At 34.4% G+C, this 24,000-nt stretch overlaps 1 protein-coding gene across 5 annotated transcripts; it reads right to left on the bottom strand.

Annotated features, from left to right (window-relative positions):
- Positions 1 to 5,885: 5,885 nt before the first annotated feature.
- LOC108734354 (CUGBP Elav-like family member 4) lies at positions 5,886 to 21,370 on the bottom strand. Of its 5 annotated transcripts, none has more exons than XM_018465887.1 (7): positions 21,232 to 21,370; positions 19,407 to 19,503; positions 13,806 to 13,958; positions 12,433 to 12,531; positions 10,238 to 10,315; positions 8,858 to 9,016; positions 5,886 to 6,758 (listed from the first exon to the last, which is right to left on the bottom strand). In XM_018465887.1, exons 1-7 carry the CDS (start codon positions 21,310 to 21,312, stop codon positions 6,631 to 6,633), a joined length of 795 nt encoding a protein of 264 aa, XP_018321389.1. In that variant the 5' UTR covers positions 21,313 to 21,370; the 3' UTR covers positions 5,886 to 6,630. The 5 variants fall into 5 exon arrangements, with proteins under 5 accessions (XP_018321389.1, XP_018321388.1, XP_018321387.1 ...); XM_018465886.1 differs by having other exon boundaries at positions 12,433 to 12,507; positions 19,374 to 19,503; XM_018465885.1 differs by having other exon boundaries at positions 19,374 to 19,503.
- Between the last annotated feature and the right edge of the window lie 2,630 nt (positions 21,371 to 24,000).

The following is a 24,000-nucleotide window of genomic DNA, read 5'->3' on the forward strand; positions in this document are numbered from 1 at the left end:
GACGATAATTGAAGATCCTTATAATCCTGCACATGTAGTAATTAAAAANTTTTGCTTATATTATTGCAGTGAAAACAAATGGTTGTAATAATTTTTAAACTGTTACGTGTTTTTTTTTCTTATCTGTACAAATAACAGCTTTCCCTCTGTTTTCCTGATAACGAACACCCCGTATAGTAAAGATGGCGAAAACTTTGGTAAAATATGGCACTGCTTATGCAATCACTTTTTTGACTAGAAGGGTAAAGAATACGCATAAATACCATAAAAAACAATAATTGCAATAAAAATGGTAATTGAAGAAGAGCCTATATAAGACTAACGACTAATGTTATTGATAATTAATAAGTATATAATATAATACGCTAAACAAGCTTTTATATCCTATGTTACCTGTATTTATTATACGATTAGAGATCTAATTTTGTAATGGATACACGTAAATGTGAAAATCAATTAGAATTTTAAAAAAAGTCAACAAAAGTCTTCCAGACATCAGAAAATTTTCGAACATGCAATTGTTATTTTCTTGTTAGTGTTATTGGCGTTTGAAGTACGTAAGAAAAACGATAGAGAAAAACAAAAAAAAAAGTAAAAATACAAAAATAAAACAATCACGTTTTTTATTTACAGTCGCTTATAATTATCGAGGGAAAAAAGTTGTTGCTGTTATAATAATAATAATAATAATTAAATATCATGTATATTGTGTGCAATCAAGCTTGTGCTTATAAATTGAATATTATTGTGCAACGTGCATACATTTCAAGTTGATTATGAAACTAATTTATTATTTTGTCGAACAGGAAAACATTTATTTGTTCATTACTAATGCAAAATGTTAATGTAGTGCAATTTGGTTGGCTTGTTGTTTTCGCGACTTATATACAAAATACAATTCTGTCGATAGTTTTGATTTCAATGCGACTCTGTGACAATGGTTATCATTATGACTATTTGACATCTGGTATTATTGATTGTTAAATGTAATTAGTGGTCATTCGACATTCGTTATGGGCGAATATGCAGTAATTCTTTAATTGTTTTATGGTGCTAATGACACCCTTTGTCTCTGCATTCAAACAAATGAAGCCCTGGACACAAAACCACTTGCTGCCACAACAACAGCCAATCATAGTGTTTTATCATGGGTAGAGATCAATATTTGATAGAGATCAGAGGAATTTGAAGGCTTAACAGTGTTATTTATCCCATATTTACTTCTCGTAACTGCATCACAACAATAAAGAAGGGAAATAAAATTTAGAAAATACTGGACAATAAATAAATTGACCCATAAAGGGTCTTAATGGGCCATCTGTAGTGCTGTTAAATCAGTTAGCAACCGACACGTACTACCACCTTATTGATATTTAAACACGAATATTTTTTTCCATTAAATATCAATTTACTGCAATATTTTAAATATTTTAAGTTATTTTATTGCATCAATATTCGTATATTACGTCACGCTGTTTCTGCCCCCTCCCTTCTTGCCACGTCACGCAGACATTTGTATTCCTTCGCTAGTGAGTAATTACTTTGAAATACTAATATTATTTTTGACAGTATCTTAAGAACAACTTGAATATTATTTAAGAAAAGATGAGAGAACATTTTTATAAATAATTTCTTAATGGTCATTTTAAAATGACAATTCTAAAGAAAACACAAGAACGAAAACTGACGCGCGCATTATATGTTATCCCGAAGTCCCTGTAGCTCCAACCTCCAACTTCGCCGTGATACCCCAAGATCCACTCACGAGTGATGTAATATATGAACGGCTACCATGTTATCAATTCGATTCATTTACAAGTCTGATATCCAGTATCACAGTTTATCAATTTGTAATTATTGTTTCACAGCGTTTTATACATATCCGAACGCCAAATAATTTGCTGGTAATTAACATTTTCATTAGTAATAATATTCCACAGTTACCGGTGACCGGAAAAGGTCCTTACTTTGTGTGTATTATGTGTTGTTGTAAGTCGATTGTAAGTGTTTATAAAAAATATATGTGATGTCTGGAAGCGTGTGTCTAAAAACGAACAATGTCACCATGTTAATAATAAACGTTTATTATTTTATTGACAGGTACGTTTCTTATTTATATCCATACACAATAATAGAAAACCGATGCGTTATTTGTATATTATAAAAGGGCACACGCAAATTTGCGAACAAAGGGCGTCAAATGTTTCACAACGATGAATTCGAAAAACAATAAAAAAAAAATTTAAACAAAAAGAATCAACGAAACGATACCGACAACCGCTACAAGCACATGTTATGTTATGTTATTGTGTAGTAATAAATGCGTAAATATAGTGATAAATCGGCTGTCGCTGCGCACGCGCGTGGCGAATGATAAGCATGCTTAACGCGCCATCATGGCATCGGCGTATGTTTTTATTTTATTATGAACTGATGCGATCCGCTGCTTTTGTATCCGCGGATAACGCCTCCCCTACTAGTTTCATTTATTTTATTTTGTCCTCGGACCGTCTGTACACGTTGTAGTAGGCTACTTACTATTTTTTTATTTACTTTTGCCTCTTAATAAATTCATTTATTACATTGAGAAAATGGTTAAGTACACAAATAATTGCAAAACATACCCTGTATTTCTAGAATCACTTCTCTGCTCTAATAAAATGATTATTATCCGCTCATGCACAATATTATTAATTTTAATGATTAATCGTAGTAATAATAATAGTAGTTAATAGTTATTTAGTTTAGTTAGTAGTAGTAGTAGTAGTAATAAGTACTTGAAAGATGACTAGACTAGATAATTCGGGAAGCTGTTACTGCTCACCCGGAGCAAGTGTACGAATACCTATTAGTTTACGCCCTTTTAAGTAAAAAATCGCTAATTACTATTTAACTTATCCTGATACAACCACACAAAACGTTCAAAAATTTTAATAATGTTTGTTATTTATTCTTCAATCATTCTCTTTTCTAATTAATGCGAATAAGTCGTCCAAGGTTGGTTAATAATTTTTTAACGTTTTCTGTGATCATCTCTGGACAATTTGAAAAACAACCGTTTCTTTACAGTACCAGAACATCGACCAATACCGCTCAAATTTACGAAAATAAATAGATGCATTTAAATCCACCAATTTATACGAAATATGTAATAAAATTATGTCCGTGGTCAAATTGTATCGGAACTGTCGGACGTGATTTGTAATTTCGCACTCTTTGGTTCTCATCAGCACGCCGACAGAACCTACATATTGTCACTAAATAGCGTTCAATGAATATGTATCGACAGCGTAGTGAACGCCATCTGTATTTATGAAAATTTACCATCAATCAGAACAATTGATCATAAAAGTTTTCATTGCAATTGTTTTAATACTTAAACCAAACGATTACGTTATGATAAACTGGAGTAATATTGTTTGTTGTCCTACCTGCATTTTCCACGGCATTTTTGTTTCATCATCAAAGAATAACGGACATTTTTGTAAGAAAGCAACCAATGTGATCAATTCCAGCGCCAGAAGGAATGTATTAAGCAAGCCTGGAATGCACTAGCCTAAGATTTCTATCATTTTAAAAAAATATATATGTACTTATATGAACAATTATTTCGTGTTCGTGTGTGTGTGTAAGTGTGTACAAGTTCTACAAAAAAAAAAAATAAACGAACAAACAAAAACAAAACTATAGATCTAAATGTTATCGACATAAGAAGTAGGTGATAAACAAAACTTTCTATCTGCCTGCATTCTCATCGTCATCAGTCGCTGTTAATATTGCACAACAAAATAATCAAATGCTAAGAAGTATCCAACAGTATCAAGATTTTCAATAAATAGTTATAATAATAATAATAATAATAATACGTAATAATAATAATTTGTTTTACTTAATAAATAGTATATCTTAAAGTTTAATTATACTAAATTTATTAACTAACCGTTACTGAAAGTCTGAGAAAATTCCATTTCATAGGTACCGTAGGACTTTATGACTACACTGAAAGCATTAAGTGCTATAAAAAATTTTGATTTTTTTTCTTTTGTGACTAGTACTAATATGACCCGTAACTCCACCAAGCACAAGGAAAGAAGAAGTTACTACTTACCATTAAAATAATTTACAATTTAATTACCGTCAAAAAGAAATTTTTTCTTTTACTACCCACGAAATGGAATTTCCAGTTTTCTTCTCTATAAATATAAGAGATAATTTGACTAGAGTGGCCCAGCCAAGTAGTGTCCTTAATTAATTATCTACTATCCGGCCCAGACAGTAAATGTCTCCGAAGCATTTACTATTTTTTTTTTATCTTAACTTTTCAACAACTATTTGGCAAAGTGACAACTTGCGTTTGTTACCAATTTTTTTTTTTTAAATAATGTACTTAATATTAAGAATTATTATTAACGTATGTATTAGATAAAATTCATTATACCACACTCACTGCCCCCGTTGTCCGTTTTAGTTTAACATTTCTCCCTCCCTCTCGACCACTACAGCGTTTTTAGTCGGAGGAAGGGGTAGCTTTTTTGTTTTGGGGGGTTGGGGGGGGAGGGGTTGAGCGTGTAGACGCCGCACCTCACGACCATATCTCCCACTCTACAACTATCGAAGGTACCTAAGTACATTATGTATAATAATTATTACATTATTATGCATTTCTACTCGTCTATTAATGTACATGTTATTTAAGTAGTATATTAATTGGTACTTTTGTAAGGATTATGTTATTATACTTATATGATGTAGAAATGTTATATATATATATAATGTATATATACTAATTTGTATATAAGTATGAAAGTATGTATAAATACACTGTGGCTCCTTTAAGGTTGCGGCTGGCGCTGTTGCACGATCTACAACGGATATAAGCGCGTTTCTGTGCAACGTAGCCGCAATTATGGACTCGAGCCATTTGCATACTGCACATTTTTGATGCGCAATAACACACGAGCGCACGCGCGCGTTACGTACACACGCCTAGAGTGACTAGAGGTAAAGGAACATCGCCTCATCCAGCTTTGGCATCTGTGTAGGGACGGGTAAAGCATACAACGCGTTCAAACTCGTTATTTACGACAACAATTAATTAATTGCAAGTCAATCAACTCCCTGAATGGATTGTGGGAACGTTTAGATTTTTTTAAGCAATAAATCAGTAGTAAATGCTAGTCGAAACCATTCCACTCAATTCCCTCCTTTTGATCTTAGATTACTTAAGAATTTCAAGCATTAATGGTTTCACCACTAGATTTATACTTTTATATATGATCCTTTAATATCGCACTTTTTTGACGTCAATGGTGATAACTTTTTTAAATTGTATTAATATATACTGCTTTTCCTACTTCGGAAAAATGATTATTAGTTGTTATAGATTATTGTTAAAAAAAGCCAATTTGTTACGAATAAATTGAGAAACATATACCTATACTTTGTTAAAAAAAGTCTAGGAAATATTAATATGAGGTAGTTATAGCGGGCCAGCAGCAAACCTGGTCCGTAATGAGTTAAAGGACATACACCAAAACAGAGGTAACAATGTTCTTATTGATATCATATGTTAAACCACTTTTTTTATTAATGTGAAAATTTATTTTCAATTTTTTATCCACTACAAACTACTTCAGGTTAACGAGGAAAAAATTTGTTTCTGTTGTCACACCCTCGCCGGGGATTGAACCCGGCACGTTTGGCTTTACGCATCAATACTCTGAACACTAAGCACTAACACAAAGGTCCCAGGCTCGATTCTCGGAGAGGGTGTGACAACAGCAACAAATTTTTTTCCTTCATTAACCTGAGGTAATTCGTAATGGATAAAATATTGAAAATGAATTTTCAAATTAATATTTCATATTAACCACTATTAAAAATTAAAAAATGTCACTTTTTTTAACTATAATTAACTTAGTAGGTAGGTAGGTCATAAAATTAAATTGCTTAAAAAAATCTGACGCACTTACCGTTTTGGCATTAGTGTGCAATTTTTTTGGGAGCATTATTTTTTTAGTCGCTTGATGTACAAAGAAATCAAAAAAAAATTCGAGTAATTTTCTTGTTCGGACCCACTGTACGGCTTTACCATGTTATCGTTATTTTTTCGACATTGTCCTGTTAGAAGATTAATTATATCTGTTTACAGTTTAACACGTAATACATATAGAGTACAATAAGATTAAATCTGAAAATAGTAATACGCCTCATGTACGAGAAGACAAAACGGCCTGTACAATCAAACATTGAATTGTTTTTAATCACAGCCCATTTGGAATTTCTCAACTAATCAGGGGACAATGTGTGTAGTTTTAAGTTTGGAAGGATCTAGGCATGTTCCAAAACGTTCGATAATTCCTTTTTCCCTTTGGTTTACGTTTTGTCCGTTTTTATTTGGTTTTCACTTATTATTTATTTATTTTTTGTCGTTATTTATCCATCCTTCGCCTTCTTCGTCGGGGTACTCTGCTTGCTTCGTCTTCTTGGTTTCGATAATAAATTATGAATAATAATAATTGTAACAATATGTTAATACTTAAAATTCATCTTCTTCAAGTTTTGTTAGTATACTATTGGCTGGTGATGTGCGACGACGGCGTAGGTGTCTTCCAAATGAAAGGCCCAAGGTTAGTAGGGCCTATTGGCGTCCTTGGGCCTCTTCAGTTGAACCTTCAATCTCTTCATCCCTATTTGGAAACCGTTCATCGCTTGTATTGCCGCCTGAGCACTAGCTGGATTATCAAATGACACGAATCCTAAATAAGAAAAACTTGCTAAGCGCAACATCGGATAATAAACAGTCATTATTATAGGTCAGTAGTTTAGAATGACATGGGTCTTAAGAAATGAACGAGGTGAGAATTATTTAGTTCATATTGTTTATTCGGATTGTACAGTGATTTGGCTTTCATTCCATTGATTCTAACCGTGTGCCTCAATGTACAATCAAGAATGGAGATGAAGCTACAGATAAACTATACAAAGTTTTTAATAGCCAGAAATGTGGAGATCAAAAAACGAATGGAATTTTGTTACTACGTAATCTAAAGCCAAAGTTCATGTCATTCTAACTTACCTCTATACTTAACATTATGAGAAAAGGGTTACTTGATAAGAATGATGGAAATTGGCCTTATGGGGTTCAAAATATTTTTGAAATGCAACATCTTTTCGCTAAGTAAGTGCGATAATTGGAACTATCGCTGCTTTGAGTACAGTTGGTACTTAAATAGATAAGAGAAAAATGGAGAAAGAGACAGAAGACACACCTGACAATCGTTTGGTTCGTTGTACAAATTGATCTGATGTAAAATTACTTCAATCAATACCAGACTCTTATATTTTCCCGAAAATTTTGCTTGTTAAATACATTATTGATTGTAATAGATTACAGGTTATATAATATGAGTAAAAATAGTAAACAAGATCGTATTAACAATCCACCCTTTCCAAATTTTGTTACTTTGAGGGGGTTTGTGAATTTTAAAACTTTCCACATGAAACGGCGAAAAAGTGTCTTAGGTACACGCTTTACAGGCAAATGGGATTCTGTTGTTAAGTTCGCCAAGTTTTCAATGACTTACGAAAGTTACATTTTCATTTCTTTAAATTGAAATTGACGAGAGCTCCTTCGAGAATCGACGCTAACGACAAAATTATGCGAAGAAAAAAGATGAAAGGGAAATATTTCACGAAAATTGTTACATCATTTTTTTTTTATCATGTTGACGCTTGCAACGAATTTTAATTGATACGACCCTCGGAGCACATTCAATTTTCAATTGACATTTCGGAAGACGACGTCCGAATTAATTTTAATAAAGGAAGAGGTGGAATAAATTGATTGATAAATATTTACGATATCTATACAAATGCGTACGCACTTGTTTCAATTTATTTATCACTGTATTATAAATAAGGAAAAACCGCCCCTTCTCTCTCTTCCTTTTTTTAGTAATTAAGAACTTTCTTGTTACTGCTACCACCCGACTAGAATTTATATGGGGCATGCCCCATGTAGTGTGTGGGCCTCTTGTTGCTAATTAGGAGCACGCCGATATAGGGATTTCCCCGTAGATTCCTCATGAAAATCCTACCAAAAAAAGTGGTGATACTAAAATGAAGATTGCCTTACCTTATGGGTTTTTCATATTGGTCTTAAGGGGAAAATCTATCACATGTATGAACTTAATAATTATATCTACCTTATGGAGGCTCAATAAGGTAAATCCGTTTGAAAATACTCTCGGTAAAATGATAAAACATATAATGATAATCCCCTTGCCCAATTATGTCGTTTGTCTCTCACAGTCTCTCAGTTATTGTCTAGGTGTTTTTATGGATCTCTCACAGTCTTTGTATGAGAGACTCGAACGATAAAATTGTTAATTCAGAGATTTGAGTCTCTCAGAGAAAGACTGAATGAATAAAACTGAAAAATTGAGAGACTCGAGTTTCTCGTAGAAAGACTGGGATCTCTGAAATATGTTAAACTTAGAAAATTCATTCAGAGATTCGAGTCTCTCGTTCAGAGACGCTAAACAGTTTTATTGACAGTCTCTCGACAGTCTCTCTCAGCGATCAGAGAGACTCGATGAGAGACGGAGACTCGAGTCTCGCTTTTAGAGACTCTGAGACACTGAATATTTTTATCTCTGGTACCCACTTACGGACCCTAAAATTCTAGTCGGGTATGAACGTGAATGTGGCTCACAACCTCCTTATTACTACTACTGCAAGGATAAATTTTGGAATTCGGGAATACTTTGCCAAATGCGACAAGAATTTTTCATTAAGTAACAAAAAATTATTTTGTAAGCTTTTCGATTTTAAAGTTAATAAAATGAAAACTTACCAAAACACTTGCTCTGATTTGTGGCGCGATCGATGAACACTTTAGAACTAATGACGTTTCCAAATGGGAGGAACATCTGCATCAGTTCAGCATCGCCGAATTCTTGAGGTAAGTGATAAATAAATAAGTTGCAGCCTTCTGGCCCGGATATGGAGCACCCTATCAATCGAAACCGTTACAAAAAATATTTAATAAACAAAAACGGAAAATCTAATTCTAATGTCGTCTATGTTTAATTTTGATTTTAGCCAATGCGAAGACGTTCAGGATTTATGAATGAGAAATGTAGAAATTTATATATTTTCTATGCACAAGTAAATTATTATAGAAATTGCAAGACAATTTTCCTTATATTGAATAACTGTAAAGAAAATATGAAAAATTGGTACAGGCTTTCGCTTCTAGTGGGTAAAATAGTGCTAGTCTGATTCGGGTCTGAAAGCCGTCGTTGGTTGGAGTTAATTCCTAACGTTTCGCTAACATGAGTGGAAAGCTTCTTCACAGATTCTTCCACCTCCGTGTGGATTCCACATCCAGCATCGGAAATGGAAAGACCTGCGAAGAAGATCGCCCCTCGTGCTAGCGGAACGTTGTAAGTTCAAAATATGAAAGTTCAAAATCGGGATTTATATCTGATAGTCCCGATATATTACTACTGACTTGCTGACTTAATGTTCTTTATTAAAGAAAATATGTCTTAGAATTTCATACTTAATACTTATCCTTAAAAAAAATGATAATAATAATAATGCGAGTTTTATCATTCACATTAGCTATAAAAATGTTTTATTACAGCCAAAATATAATAACAAATACATTAGCTAATTGTTTGGTAAAAAGGGTTGATGGTGAAAATTCAGTTTCTTACTGGAGTTCTTGGCAGTAATAATAATGTATGTATATAATTATTTCAAATGAATTTTTTTAAGTTTATTTAGGTTAAAATGATCTAATGCTACAGTCTAACTTGGGCACATCGAAGTACAACAAAGAACAGCTGGACTGTAGCGAACGCTAACATTCAGTGCATTTCACATCGAACATTAAAATACTTTACAAATAAAAATGTAATAATAATAATAAAAACCACCGATGCAACACCATAAGATACATAAATAGATCGTTCAAAAGGCTCATGGCGTCATCATACATGTAACATTTTCAGTCCGAGATGACGATTAGGTAATAACCCAATTAGTAATTAATGAATTCAATTAAACGTTACAATTATGCTGAACTTTCGCCTTTTTGAGACACCTCTCTTCTAACGTCAATGAAGGTATCATCGGTGAAATCATTGCATATAAAAAGACAATAAACAACAGACAGACAAAAGATAGAGAGAGAGAGAGAGAAAAAAGTGACCGTTTTATGCCTTACCTTCCCTTTGAGTAGGTACAACTGCAGACATTGGTTGAGGTATAGCTTGAGGGATCTGGCCGTATACCGCAGGATAAGCTGCCGACAAATTTAAACAAATCACACCAAATACCAACTCCATTAAAGCATTCAACATGCTTTGTAGACTTGTTTGGAACGAAGTTCCTTAACGCAAGGAGGTAACCAGCAAAAATCAGTATTACTAGATTTTTTACGGTAATTAATAATCCTCGAAGATGAATAAATGTAAATAATTCGGCGCAAAACAAAAGAAATTTATTTTCTTCAGTTATTCTCCAGTATTTAAAGACATTTTCAAAGTGCAAGTAATCTTTAAACAATAAGAATTTATATAGCATAAAAATTAAATAAATAATATCCTGACTTTAAATTGCTTAGGTCTAGAGAAATTTCCCTAGGTCTGGCAACGCTGGTCAAAAATCGAACGTGTTAGTAGGCATCCCTCTTCCTCTTACTTATTGTTTGAAGATGAAGCGAGACAGTTGACGAAGTAAATTCGATTACTCTGCCATCTGGTAAATATATCCAATAGGAATAATTTTAAAAACTTTCAGAAGCTAATTTATTAGTAGCAGCCGACACATAGGGGGTGAATATGATAGATGCTTGTCAATGTTTTTTTACTAAAAGTACTTTGACCAAAATTTGTCGAATAGCGTAAGAAACTTCGTTCCTGTTGGACGTCCCACGACATCATATAGGTTGTTTAATTGATTGTTTGCACTTAATAAAAATTTTCGTGAGATTTGAAATTATTTTTAATTCCCACAAATACTCTAATTATTGGTAATTTACCATAAAGGGGCCAAAATTAATTACACATCTACCAATGAAAAGTCCCGTAAAACAAAATAAGGGTAATTAATTTATTTCAACGCCATTATAATTAAAAAAAGAACAAAGGAAAGATTTAAAAAGAAAATAGAATTAAATAAACATAATTGAAGAAAAATTATTTAATTACACATTAATCGACATTTATCAAAATAAGAAAAACGGCTTTGACTAACATTTGAAATACTTCAGCTAGTGACAAACATCAATAGATGTCATTATACTGTTCTAACTCGATATTATATAAACATTCTTCTATAGAGTATCTTTTAGTTGATGATTTATCGAGATATCAAATTAAATCGAAATCGAAAAATTTAATCCGTCCTTATTAAAAGTTCGATATTAAAAATAGATGTGCTTTCGTTTGTCTTACGAAAATTTATTTTGCATAATAATTGTACGTTTATCAGAAGGTAGATATGTTTGAACTTGCTTTACAAATTAGCGTCGTATTTTGGTAAAGACACATAAACAAACAGAGAATGAACAGACAGCATGTCAGATGAAAGGTATGCAAAAGATGTCGTATAAACATATAAAATAAAGCCACAACAGACACAACACGTACAGTACATATATAGCTAATGAACTGTCTCATTAACATAAAGCTTAGCTTCTAGCAAAGGGGTAAATGGGGTAGACAAGATGAACAATTCTTACATCAATTATTATTAGTATATAAAACCGAAAGTTTAACACATCAGTGAGGCTAATTTTTATGTAGGGTAAAGTTAGTGAAGTCAGTTTATTACAACATCCTCATTAAATAAAAAAAAAACGAAATGCAGATAAAGTTTTTGACAGTTGAAATGTAATCTATCCATTTCTTCAGAGGGATGTGTTATTTTCTCCTTGTTCAGATAATGGAAGAAGAATCAATACCAAAAAAAAAAGGTTTTCATTATTTTAAATCCAAAACAGATTAAAATAATTAAAACCTTTTTACCCTGATTGACTCTGATTCTTCATTCCATTTTCTTTACTTTGTTGAGCAACAAAATGAGACAGATTTACAACCTCTTGACGTAAACTTACTGTATGAAACTAGATCTATAGCGGCTATTTGAATTGATGATAATTTTAGAAATGCATATAAGAACGATATCGAGAGTCTAATTTGAACATCGATTGAGTAAAACAGTTTTAAATTTTTAATTTTCAATTTTTGATGGTGCGAGCAAATGATTTTATACGATCTCATTTGTTGACACATCATGTTTACCCCATTTTAACAACATGCAGAGAGCAAATACACATTGAGGGTTGATGTCGATGCGACGACAGAAAAAAGTAAAAATTGCTAAACTCAGTGCTAGTACACGCAACGGGACACTTACCCACTCCCGGATACGGTTGTATCCCAGGATACGCTGCGTGCTGGAGGGCCGCCTCCCCATTCGGAAGCCCTTGCGCTGGAATGGAGAGATGAAGGGCATCTATATTTCAGTAAATTTCGTTCATGTAAAAGTCTGATCGAAAGATGATTAAAAAGACTGCTGTAAGTCTTTATTCGGTAGACATCGCAATACAACAAACTTTAATGATAGAATATCGTTCGCAGATAAGGTCCGTATTTAGGTCAACGATCTTATTATTATTAAAAAAAAAAATTTTATTCATGAGTAATGCCAGCTAACTGATGTAGTCCTAAGTACGCCCCTGATAATTATTATCGAGCCATATTAAGTAGACATAAAGTAATGTGAATAATAACATTGTAAAGTTTACTTGGTAATTAATTTTTTTAATTTATTTAAAGTCAATTAAAGACTTATTTTGTGAAGGAATAAAAATGATCAGGTTAAAGAGTACAACTACTTTATATTAAGAAATCGGATAATGAAAATTGTATATATTTAGAAATAAAAGTTTTAATGGAACAATGGGGAACAACAATACAGAGAAAAGGCCCATACTCCGTTTATTCTTAAGGGTTTTCTTAGAAAGTTACTAATCGTTTACAGCAGTCAGTCAAAAGACTTGTGCAATTATGCGGTTTTGTATAACCGAAGTACTCTATTCCTTGCAATGACAGTTTAAAGTGTTAATAAGTAATTATAATTTAACTTCATAGAATTAAGTAATTTCCACTATTCACTGATGTCAAAGTGTATGCAATGCAAATATAAGTTAATATTCAATTTTAAAACCGCCATCTAATTTGTCCATAGTTCGTTAAGTAATAATTATCATATTGTGTACACTGACAGTACATGAACAAAATTTCTAGAAATGACTACACACATTCCGCCATTACTCGATTTTACAGCAGTCTTTAATACCTAAGGAAATAGAAAAAATAAAATAAAAGTGTCTAGCATCCCTTTACCCCTATCCAATTTCAATCTCGGTAAAAACACTGACGTCAGCTTGATGATCTCATTTTGTAAATTGCCTTCCTAGGTACTATAACTGACCGATCCGATAACTTATTTTTTCTTCTTATAGCTATTTGATGTTAGTTTTAAAAAAATTATACAATAAATATTTTTGCTGGATTTATTCAGGTTATGGCAGCCCTGTTTTTTTTTTTTTCATTTTTACTGTTTCTACTAGGTTGTGGCTATGATTCGGTCTCGGCTACCAGTAAATATATGTTATCAGGCTGTCCCATTGCTTTTTACAGGGCTAAAAGAGGAATACCGGTGCTGGGAGGCTAGGCACAGCGAAAAATAATACGAGAATCGGAAAGAAAACAATTGACACTTACGGGGTGGATAGGTTTGGGGGATGCCATTCGTATAAACGGCTTCGGTACCCGCCGGCTGCCCGTTCGGCGTTTGGGCAGCCATATTAAACGTGGGCATTGTGGGCGAAGGCAAACTCGGAATAGCGCCATTTACAGGTTGTCCTGAGCCCGTCCCTGTAACAAAATTAAAATAAATAAATGGAAATTTGCAACAAAATTTTAAGTTTCAAAAAAACACAATGATTAAATCAACCTATTGCAATTACTACGCCATCTATAGTTGTTTGTTCGACACCGCATAATGGCAATCAGGTACGTTAGTCGATGTCCTGTCGGATCATTTATGGCGTGCTGAGGAGAGCCAAATAGATCGAAAAATTAAACTCCCCGTAACTACTGGTTGTATCTAATTTGAGTATCGATAAATACGTAAAAGAAGAACAATAAAATGTGAAAGTGTTCCATAAATTCGTTTCGCTGGTATCCTGTAGCTTTTGGACCATTTGATCATCCCCAAAAAACTGAGCGATTCGTCGCTCTTGCTGACTAATATCCTGTTTCTGGATGTAATTGTAACTAACAGGATTCTCTTTGTCCCACATACCGTTCCGTGTTTGCCGTCGAATGAACACCGTTTCACTGGCTTGTTTGTGCACAAACAGACTGAGACTAACACATACATACATGTATCAACACACTAGTTCCAGGTCTTGGTTTGAGTCGTGTTTGTGCGTCTCGTTGAGGTATATCTGGACCTCTTGGTAAACGTGGCTTGATATTTCACTTATAATAACGATAATTACAACTATCCAATTATTAAGAGACGCTCAAAACAAATTAATGTGGTCCAATTTACGGATTAGGTTTATAATCGAAAGCTTGGGGTCTATATGGGGATTATCTTTTTGTTTAGGGATTTACAACTAACGCGTAATGCCTATTAAGAAAATTGCCTTCATAGATAAAATTTTTACCTGTCACAAAGTGTTAATTAATTATTCGTAGTTAAGTTTAGGTTAGCAAGGCACCTTCTCAGGCATAAAGGGCTAGTTAGAGACATTAGAAGCAGAAACAGGAGTTAAGAGGAGTAGAGGTAGACCCAGATTAGATAACCGTTCACAAATAGTTAAGGTTGTGGGATGTTCTAGTTTTAGGGAAATGTGAAGATTAGGTCAGGATAGAACAGAGTGGAGGTGCGTGTCCAGTTTTAGGACTGATGACCTTATGATGATGATGAAGATACAATTTATTGATATCCCACTTCAAATACGCGACCAAATTAGTTAAATATGACACATAAACATCAAGATTTAACGTAAGCAGACGTAGGGGTAGAAGGGTTCAATTGTTTCTATTTTTTGTTGAGAAAAGAAACGAGAGACAAATCGTAAATTTTATGTAAAATAAGAACTTTAAAATGATTAGTAATTTTAAATCGTATTCTTTTTATATTTATCATTCGGCGAAGAGGGATGACCACAATTCTGACGACCTTACGATGACGATGAAGTTAAATTAGAAAGCCCTTTGTGCTATCTTCCCCAATGATATATTACGATATTTTCAATTAAAACCAGCCAGACAGGGGTCAAATGTTCTTTACTAATTATGTAATTCCATCGACGTTTCGCCTTCCGATTTAATGCTTTTTTAAGAAGAACATTTCAGCCCTTCTACTTTTAATTGAAAAAATCTTAAAATAGGGAGGCTGCGTATAGAAAATAGTCAAGTTTTACATACAAAATGTAAATACTGGGATACTATTGATACAAAAAAGGACAATGATTAAACATAAGAAGCAATGTTCAGTTTAGTTTCAATGTTATGTGATGAAATAAAAGTGAATCAGGGTAGTACTGCAGGTATAGAAAATAAATAAGCTGCATTTTTCAACCGAATAAACACGTTTGATTGTCCTCTTCCTTTATAAAACAGTCACTACCGTAAAACCGAATTAAAAACATTTTCCTTGATCCTTTCGGTTGAAAATTGGAAATAAAATTCCGGCGACAAAGCGGCTCGATCGTACTTATTGATCGACGGCGACGAATCTTTTATTGGTGGATAATTTAATAAGAGCGAAATGCGACATTACACGTGTTGATGACAATCTGAAAGTGCATGTCGTTAAAGTAAATGGTCTTTCCATCCGTCTTATTTATGACCGTTTAGGTGCATTTCGCTTAATAAAAGTCGCGAATAAGACAACGTCGCCGTCCCCGAGATCACAGTCAATTCGTTTATCTCATGCCGCAGAGTCATAAACCTGCCACCGGGTGCAAAGGGAGACAAATACGCGCCAACGACTACTATCATATCCTGGTTCTTAGCAGAATTAATATATATATGCAGAAGTATATCTTTCTACATATATGCGAGTGTGTAGTGGTCCCGGAAACTTTTAGAGTAATGCTAGCAATTTACCCCAGTAATAAGGTGCAACCAAGACGAATGATGTTTCTCGTCTTTTATTCCCTGCACTGGTAAGATTAAACTAAGACAGCTAATAACAATTTTTGAACGGGTACATAATTTAGGATTTCGTTAGGAAAATTGTTCATTAAAAGTTATTATCCAATGTAACCTTTAAGGCGCTAAGGTGGGCTCTAAATTGTTACCCTCCGTTTTTTTTTCTAATGAAGGAGAAATTTCAAAAGAATAATCTTCGCTCGTTACGGGTTATAGTAAGTATAAAGGCTTTAAGAATTAAAAAGAAAAAGGAAGTTATCAAGGATATTAAGTTTTAATTTACTTGGAGAGAAAGAAATGCAGGAACCTGACTCCTATCGTGTGGTTTTGCTGGCGTGAATAAAATTAAATATAGTTGAGATAAATAAAATTGGCATTATCGTTGGGAATGGACGTTTCTTCTTTCCTGTTTCCACATGGGACTGCAGTCATTTGGTGCGTTTTGAACACGCTCTTGTTAATTTAAGAAATGCTTCATGAGTAGCGTAGACAAAGTGAAAAAGATAACCGATTAACAGCGGTTAGAGGTTGCTTAGGTATACAAAATATCAGGGTCGGCTTTATAACTTCTTGATTGTAATTACACAGGGGGCGTTTTTATGTTCGCGGAATGGGGGTAAGAAGTGGAAATAAAAGCTTCTTAGTCGTATGAAGATTTCTTCTTTTCCAGTTTGGGAATAGGCATAAAGTCTTGTTTGAACTGAGGTTCATAATGATAAACCCAAGTTTCGTCCCCAGTAACAATTCGAGTCAATACTTCATCTTAATATTTATTACAGAGATCCAAAAACAGGCGAGAACACTCCACTCGCTGTTGTTTTTGAGGAGTGAGCATTCTCGGCACCCAACTTGCGTTCACTTTAGTCATGCCGAGATGATCCTGAAGAATTTTAGAAATGGTTGTATCTGATACCTCTACCATTTTTTAACTCGAGCATCTTCCAGTATTAATTTTTCGAATTTTTGAATGATTTCCGGATGGTCACTTCGATCGACCGGCCTTATCATGAGTCGTCTTCAAGTGAGTCCCTGCCTTACTTAGAGGGTATGCCATGGTTTTACCTAAGCAAGGATGACATCTCTTCCAGTATGGTTTGAACTGATTTTCCTTGCTTGGTAAGGAACTTTATAACAGCGCGGTACTCGATTTTCTCCATATTTCACAATTTGTTCCCGACTGACTTGTTTGGTCGACGATACTTCAGAGACTACTGACCTAATTACGATAAAACTTGGTATTTATACTAATAATGATTCGTAACGATTCGAGTAAGTACCTTCACTAATGACCTATCTAGCCATTCCGCGAACTTTAAAACGCACCCTAGTACAATTAAACAAGCGTCCTTGCTATCCTGAATTCCTTAGAATGTCGAACTTTGTTTAAAGTCCGACGTTGACAACATTCTTAAATTCTGCTTGTCTGCTCTGTTTCTCTTTCTGTTAGACATCAATTGGTGTAATGTCATTCCTTCATCTTTATTAGTGTCCGCTGCAATTCCTACCTGACATCTCTTTTCTATGTTTACGATATCCCCTATAACGTCTACCTCGAGTAAAAGCAGGCGTTCTCTCAGCAACCGCTCTAGTTTAGTTAGCAAGTTGAAAGAAGAAAGTAAATGCGACAGTTTTATTGCGGACTATGCCAATTTTGAGCGTTCTAATTATATTTAGTTTGTTTGTTAGTTCTTCGGAATCAAGCAATTCAATGGCAATTAAGTTAGAATTAATAAAAAATTGGTTTATTGATATTAACGACAAAAATTTGTTTACTGCGAACGTAAAACCTAATAACAGGAATTCGAAATAAAATATTTCGTTTCAAAAGAGATACGTTCTTTTAATATCTGTAACATTGATAAAAACCGGCAATTTTGTTTGCGATTTTCGTTATTAAAATATTTCAATGCGACAAATTGAAAGCGGTCCGTTAGGACTGGAATAATTTTTAATTCGGACTCATTTTCAACGCTTTAATTAATTGAAATCGTTATTGCCTTTTAATATCACTGCCGCAGGCAATTACATGAGCCGAACATTTTGTATTAAATAAAATACCAGAAATACGACCCTTGCGTACTCTACATATGTTTGAACACGAATTATTGCGCTGCTTGTAGCTATTAGCCGTATGAATAGTTAACAGAAAGTGCACGTCTACTATATTAACTATGGATTAACTTTCATCGAATGCATGGCGTAAGGGATACATACATATGCATAAAAAGCAATAAAAAAAAGGTTAAATAAGAATCGAACTCACACATTATACTCATGGATGGCGAGGTTTCAGGGAAAGCAGGAATAAATACCAGTTTAAAATATGGCTAATATTTCAAAATAACGATAGTCTTCTCGCGCATAAAGGCTGTCGCACACTTGTCCGTCCCGTCTCTTCAAAATACGGATGGGATAGAGGCAATGCGGCAGAGAACGCTATATGCTATGGCATCGTGAGCCGGCGATGACCACTATCATCTTGTCGAAACCTTTTGGGTGAATACCTGTTTTGCAAATTTGCAATATTTTGGCAATTGTTCAAAGTTAGAGCAAAGAAAGTTCGTCATACATGCTCCTCCTTCACTTTTTATTTTCTTGTTCTGCCAATAATGCAGCTATTACTATTACTTTTTCGTCATCAGAACTGCTGCTTTGAGACATGATGAAACTGTCACTGCTGCATACAAAATAAATTAACATAAAAACAAATTTCACGACATATGACGGTTTGTCAGTCGGAATGGTGGGGGACGAAATATCCGTCGTCGCCGGACGACTAACTAACAGCTCTAATTATTCCTTTTTCAGTGCCTATTGATGGCCCCAAATACTTTTATTTCTTTCCGCCACGTTAATGCGAGTATACTTTTGCTTACTTGCTCAGGTACAAATACATGCATGTTTAGTGACTTTTCCCCAATTGAAAATGTAACGTGCGCCACTGCGTGAGTATTGCACCTTTCACAAAATTAACGACGATGAAAGTATTATGAAGTTTTTTCATCACCGTGACCAGTAATTTGTTCGGAGAATCAAGAAATCCACGAAAGGGAAACGTTGTTAAAATTGTAGGTTATTGGAAAACTTTCGTTAAAGTTAACAAGCTTATACGAAAAATACCTGATGTGGGTGGAACAACTGAGTTGGCCATACCGTTAAGGGTGGCGTGTGGTATTTGAGTGGCCAGAGCTGCCATCGGATTAATGTAAGTTCCCTGGGCAGTGGCTGCCGCCATTAAAGCTGCTTGTTGCTGAAACAAAAACAAAAACGATTTAAATATTCTTATTTCCTTGTAGCACACGGATTTGTATGCGGCGATTTGTCGCATTTACAACACCCGGATGTGTACGTTTTCTTTGTCGAAACGGTCGCTTCCTAGCTGTCAAAGTTATCTGTTCATTTCTTATAATTAGATGAAAATTATAACGGCCTGATGCGCAAATTAACGAAAAAAGGACTCGGTGCAATTAAATGAAAAGGAAATAAGACTCTCGGCTGTTTTTCAATCATTGTCGTAATCATTTCACTTTTTTTTCTCTCTTTCTCTGTTTCGAACAAGAGGGCGTCCAATCAACCAAAAGTTAATTTATTTAATTTTTCGAATCGATCGCGATGTTCACGTGATGATGGCTTGATTACTTGCTCGAAAGCTTCTGTTTCCGCCTGAGCGCACCCATTTTCAAAGGGAACGACGGAAAAACGTTCTAACTGTCGAAAAAGTCGAACCAATCTACATAATTGCAAAAGTTGGAGAAGACGGACGAAAGGACGACTCTACGACCAGATGAATAAAGCAAGAAGAAAGAGGTCGCTGAAGAGGTGGTGGTGTTTGAGAAGGGGGAGAAAGAGGAGCGGAGCAGATCTTGGCCTGGCCAGTTTAAAAACTGATCCGATGATTAAAAGTTTCCTTAATTGATATTATGAATTTGCAAGTTAACGATGTTCCAAATCGGAGATGCCGATAATACATTTCTATTGACTAATTTCACTACCGACTCAATTTATCAAAACATCATCTCTGCCTTAATTAAATTAACATTTACAATTCATGCTTGTGAGAGAGAGTATAAGAGACTAAAGAAGATGTTAATATAATCTATATATATAAATAAAAATGAATCGCTAAATGTATTGCTAAGCGCAAAACGGCTCGACTAATTTTGATATTTTTTTTCAAAAGTCCGAGGAAGGTCCTTATAAAGAGAAACATTGCCCAGAAAAACGTAAAAACCTCACTTTTCTTTTCCAATGCAAACCACAGGGTAAATTAAAACATCTGTTCGCAGCTGTCAAACACTTGACGTCAATCAAAACAAAATAAATTGCGTTTCTCTTATTTAATTATTTATTTTTTATATTGGACTGAGATAGGTCAATAACTTTTAACAGAACAAAGTTTGTCGGGGCAGCTAGTTTCAAATAAATTTTTTTTGGGTATTTCATCCCCACCAACCACTAGCAGTCTCTCCGGACTACACCGGAAGGTAGCGCGGAAAGCCCACTTCAGCCTCCTTTCAGGAATCGTGGGAACGAATGAGTGGTGGTTCGAGTGTGAAACATGAGACTGACGAAATGAAGGCAGAAGAGAATGAATGATTATCTGTGGAATATTACTGGATTCGGGCGAGAAAGGTGAGACGGACGAAATGAAGACAGAAGAAAATGAAAGATCATCTGTGGAATGTTACTGCCCCAGCAATTGGCCATGTGATTCAAGGAAACCACAGAAAAACATGAACTGAGACAGACGGACCCGGAATCGAACCGGCGTCTTCCCGAATGCCAAGCAATGGTCTAAACTTCTAGACCATGCCGCTCGATCAGGTGTCACCGAGAAGAGAGAAAATTAATATTGTCGGCACCGTAAAAGCAGAGCATTCCTTCCTATACCAACTGTCCATGTAGTGGCATTCCCACTAAAACCTACCCCTATGCAAAATCAGAGACTTGAAACTTTTGTTGGTGTAAATAGATCTACCTGTGCGTATGCTCCGTAAGCTCCAAACTGGTTGAACACGAACGGATTCAGAAGACTCATGTTTCCGGCCATCTGCTGCATTCGTCTTAGTTGTCGCTCTTTTTCAGTATCTGCAAACTTTACTACTAAGCTGGAAGAGGCTCCCTGAAACAAAAGTATAACCAGTATTAGTCATTAAAAATAAACAATCTCTCATTATTGTATACTAATTTACACTTATATTAACAAGTCGGTATAAAAAACGAAAGTAGTGGATGTAAACATATTTCCTTATAAGAAAACTAGAGAAGACAGTTTTCTTTTAAATTTAGTGTTCAATAAATTCATTGCGCCGTTTGTAGTATTTTCTAAAACGCACTGTTAAGACAGCAGGTAAAAGTTGGTCTGTGTTCTGTCGGAGCTGCCTGCGACGCGCTGATGAGATCCAAAAAGATCGAAATCGNAACATGTTGAATACGAGTGATATTATCCAGTACCTGCAATGAAACGAATTACAGAAAATTTTAGGGGATAGTTGACAACGAATGCAACATCTGGATAACCAGAATGGCGCCGGCTGTTACCCGCCGCTGTTAAATTATCGTAGATCTAAAAACTACGCTATTACATTTAAAAAAAAAATTCTGGAATTAGAACTGCTGCAAAAAAGTAAAAGCATTCTTATCAGGCATGAAGGGCTAAGGTAAGATGAAGTTGAGATGCGTGTCCATGGGCTAAAGACCTTATGATAATAACGATGAAACAGCATACATGAAAATGTTATTTTTGTTAAGGATTCTTAATATACACGACAACCAATCGCAACTAATTAATTTTTAAATTATGAGGAAACGCTAAATCTACACTAATTAAAAGATAATTACGCTTGTTTGAGTAGAATACGGATCGGCAATAATCTACCAAAAAAAAACAAGTGAGAAAGTAAGATATATATATACGGCAGAAGAAGAAGAATAGAAAAATTAAAATGAGAAGGAAATTTTGTGACTTTCCGAAAGTTGTTTTCAAGTAATTAAGATTCAATTTTTTTTAATTAGAAGAATTCGCGTTTAGAGTTTTTTTTTTGTAGCACTCATTAAACTTGACGACAATAATAATAAGGGGACGTAAACAAATCAAATTTTACTTTAATCACCCAAGCCTTTGCGGAAAGAAAATGCCGAAGTGAAACAAATTATTAAACTTATTTTCTTTTATAATAACTTTTTAATTGATTCTTAAAAGGCTTAACGAGACGAATTATTCAGTCATATAACATTGCGTAAAGTTTATAAATTGTCTTCAAAACTTATTAACGCTTTATAAAAATTGACGTCATCGCGAAAATTTCAAACGACCAAGTTCGAAGTAAAATATTGTATTAACAGAAAAATCTTTGGTTATCATTTGCCATAAATAAAAATTATTAATTAAACCTCAAAGACTATATTTAAGACTTTTGAAGATATTAACTTTATTTCTTAAAAAAAAAAAGCAATATGAAAGGCATAACTGAAAATTTCGATACCCTTGTGGTTTAGAGAATCAGGGGCGAAATTTTCATTTTACATATTTGCCTATTCAAATTATGTATGAATGTATATTTCGGGGAGTTGATATAATAGAGAAAAATATTGTCTGGAAAACAAACAAAAAGAAATTGCGGACCCAACGTGCCCCTTGCTCTCCGTTCTCCGTCCCCTCCCACCATCCCGTTTTCGAGTTTCGTTACAGAAAGGGTATTTAACTCACTTTCCTAAAGATATTTGTTTTGATCGATAGGGCCCGTCTCTGCCAAGCAAATATTTAAAGAATTTAATGAGATTTTCAATGTAACGTCGGAGAGTAAGAATGTTCGTCGGCTAATAAAACACTTTATTATATTTCTCTCCCAATAAAGATGGCTTCTAAAATTAAATCGACTGTAAAAAGAAGGCAAGGCAATCAAGCACAGCATGCGAAGTAGAAGATAAAGAAGAAGAATAATAATAATAAGAAGGAGAAGAGGACGAAGCAGAAGGGTTAGAAGGCATCTCTTCGCTTGTTTCATCTTTCAGAAGAATTAAAATTAGAGCATGGCAATTAGTTTTTTTGGCTATAAAAGCAAACCTTAAACGAAAAGCGTTTATGTTGATCTTATAAAATTCCAGCCAATATCACTTCTTAAACTCTTCACGAAGACCTTTTAAGCTATATGAAATTAAGGCTTCTAAATGATAGGCACTGGCATAAAGTTAATGTTGCTCAACTCATATTTTCTATATAATTTTTAGCCTTTTGTCCCGAAATTACACCATAATTATGAAAACGTATTCACGAAATAAGTATAGACGTGGACAGAAAATTCATTCTCCGTTATTGGTTTACAATTTACAAATATTCTCAGTTCGAATAAAATAATTCGAAGTGATCTGTATTCTGTCGAAACTGCCAGACGCGGATCGCGATTTCGATCTTTTTGGATCTCATCAGCGCGTCGCAGGTCGTAATCTTAAAATGTAGCATCGTGCTACAGATGGCGTTTACTGCGCCATTTGTAGTATTTTCTAAAACGCACTGTTAAGACAGCAGGTAAAAGTTGGTCTGTGTTCTGTCGGAGCTGCCTGCGACGCGCTGATGAGATCCAAAAAGATCGAAATCGCGATCCGCGTCTGGCAGTTTCGACAGAATACAGACCACTTCGAATTATTTTATTCGATTAAGCTAACGTGCCTATCACGTTGAGGTTGGCTACGCCGGGATTCGTTTTCAGCAAGTAGATATCCACACAAGTGGACCTTGTTGGAGCAT

This window comes from Agrilus planipennis, unplaced genomic scaffold (assembly GCF_000699045.2).
Source record: "Agrilus planipennis isolate EAB-ADULT unplaced genomic scaffold, Apla_2.0 scaffold83, whole genome shotgun sequence".
NCBI classification, from domain to species: domain Eukaryota; kingdom Metazoa; phylum Arthropoda; class Insecta; order Coleoptera; family Buprestidae; genus Agrilus; species Agrilus planipennis.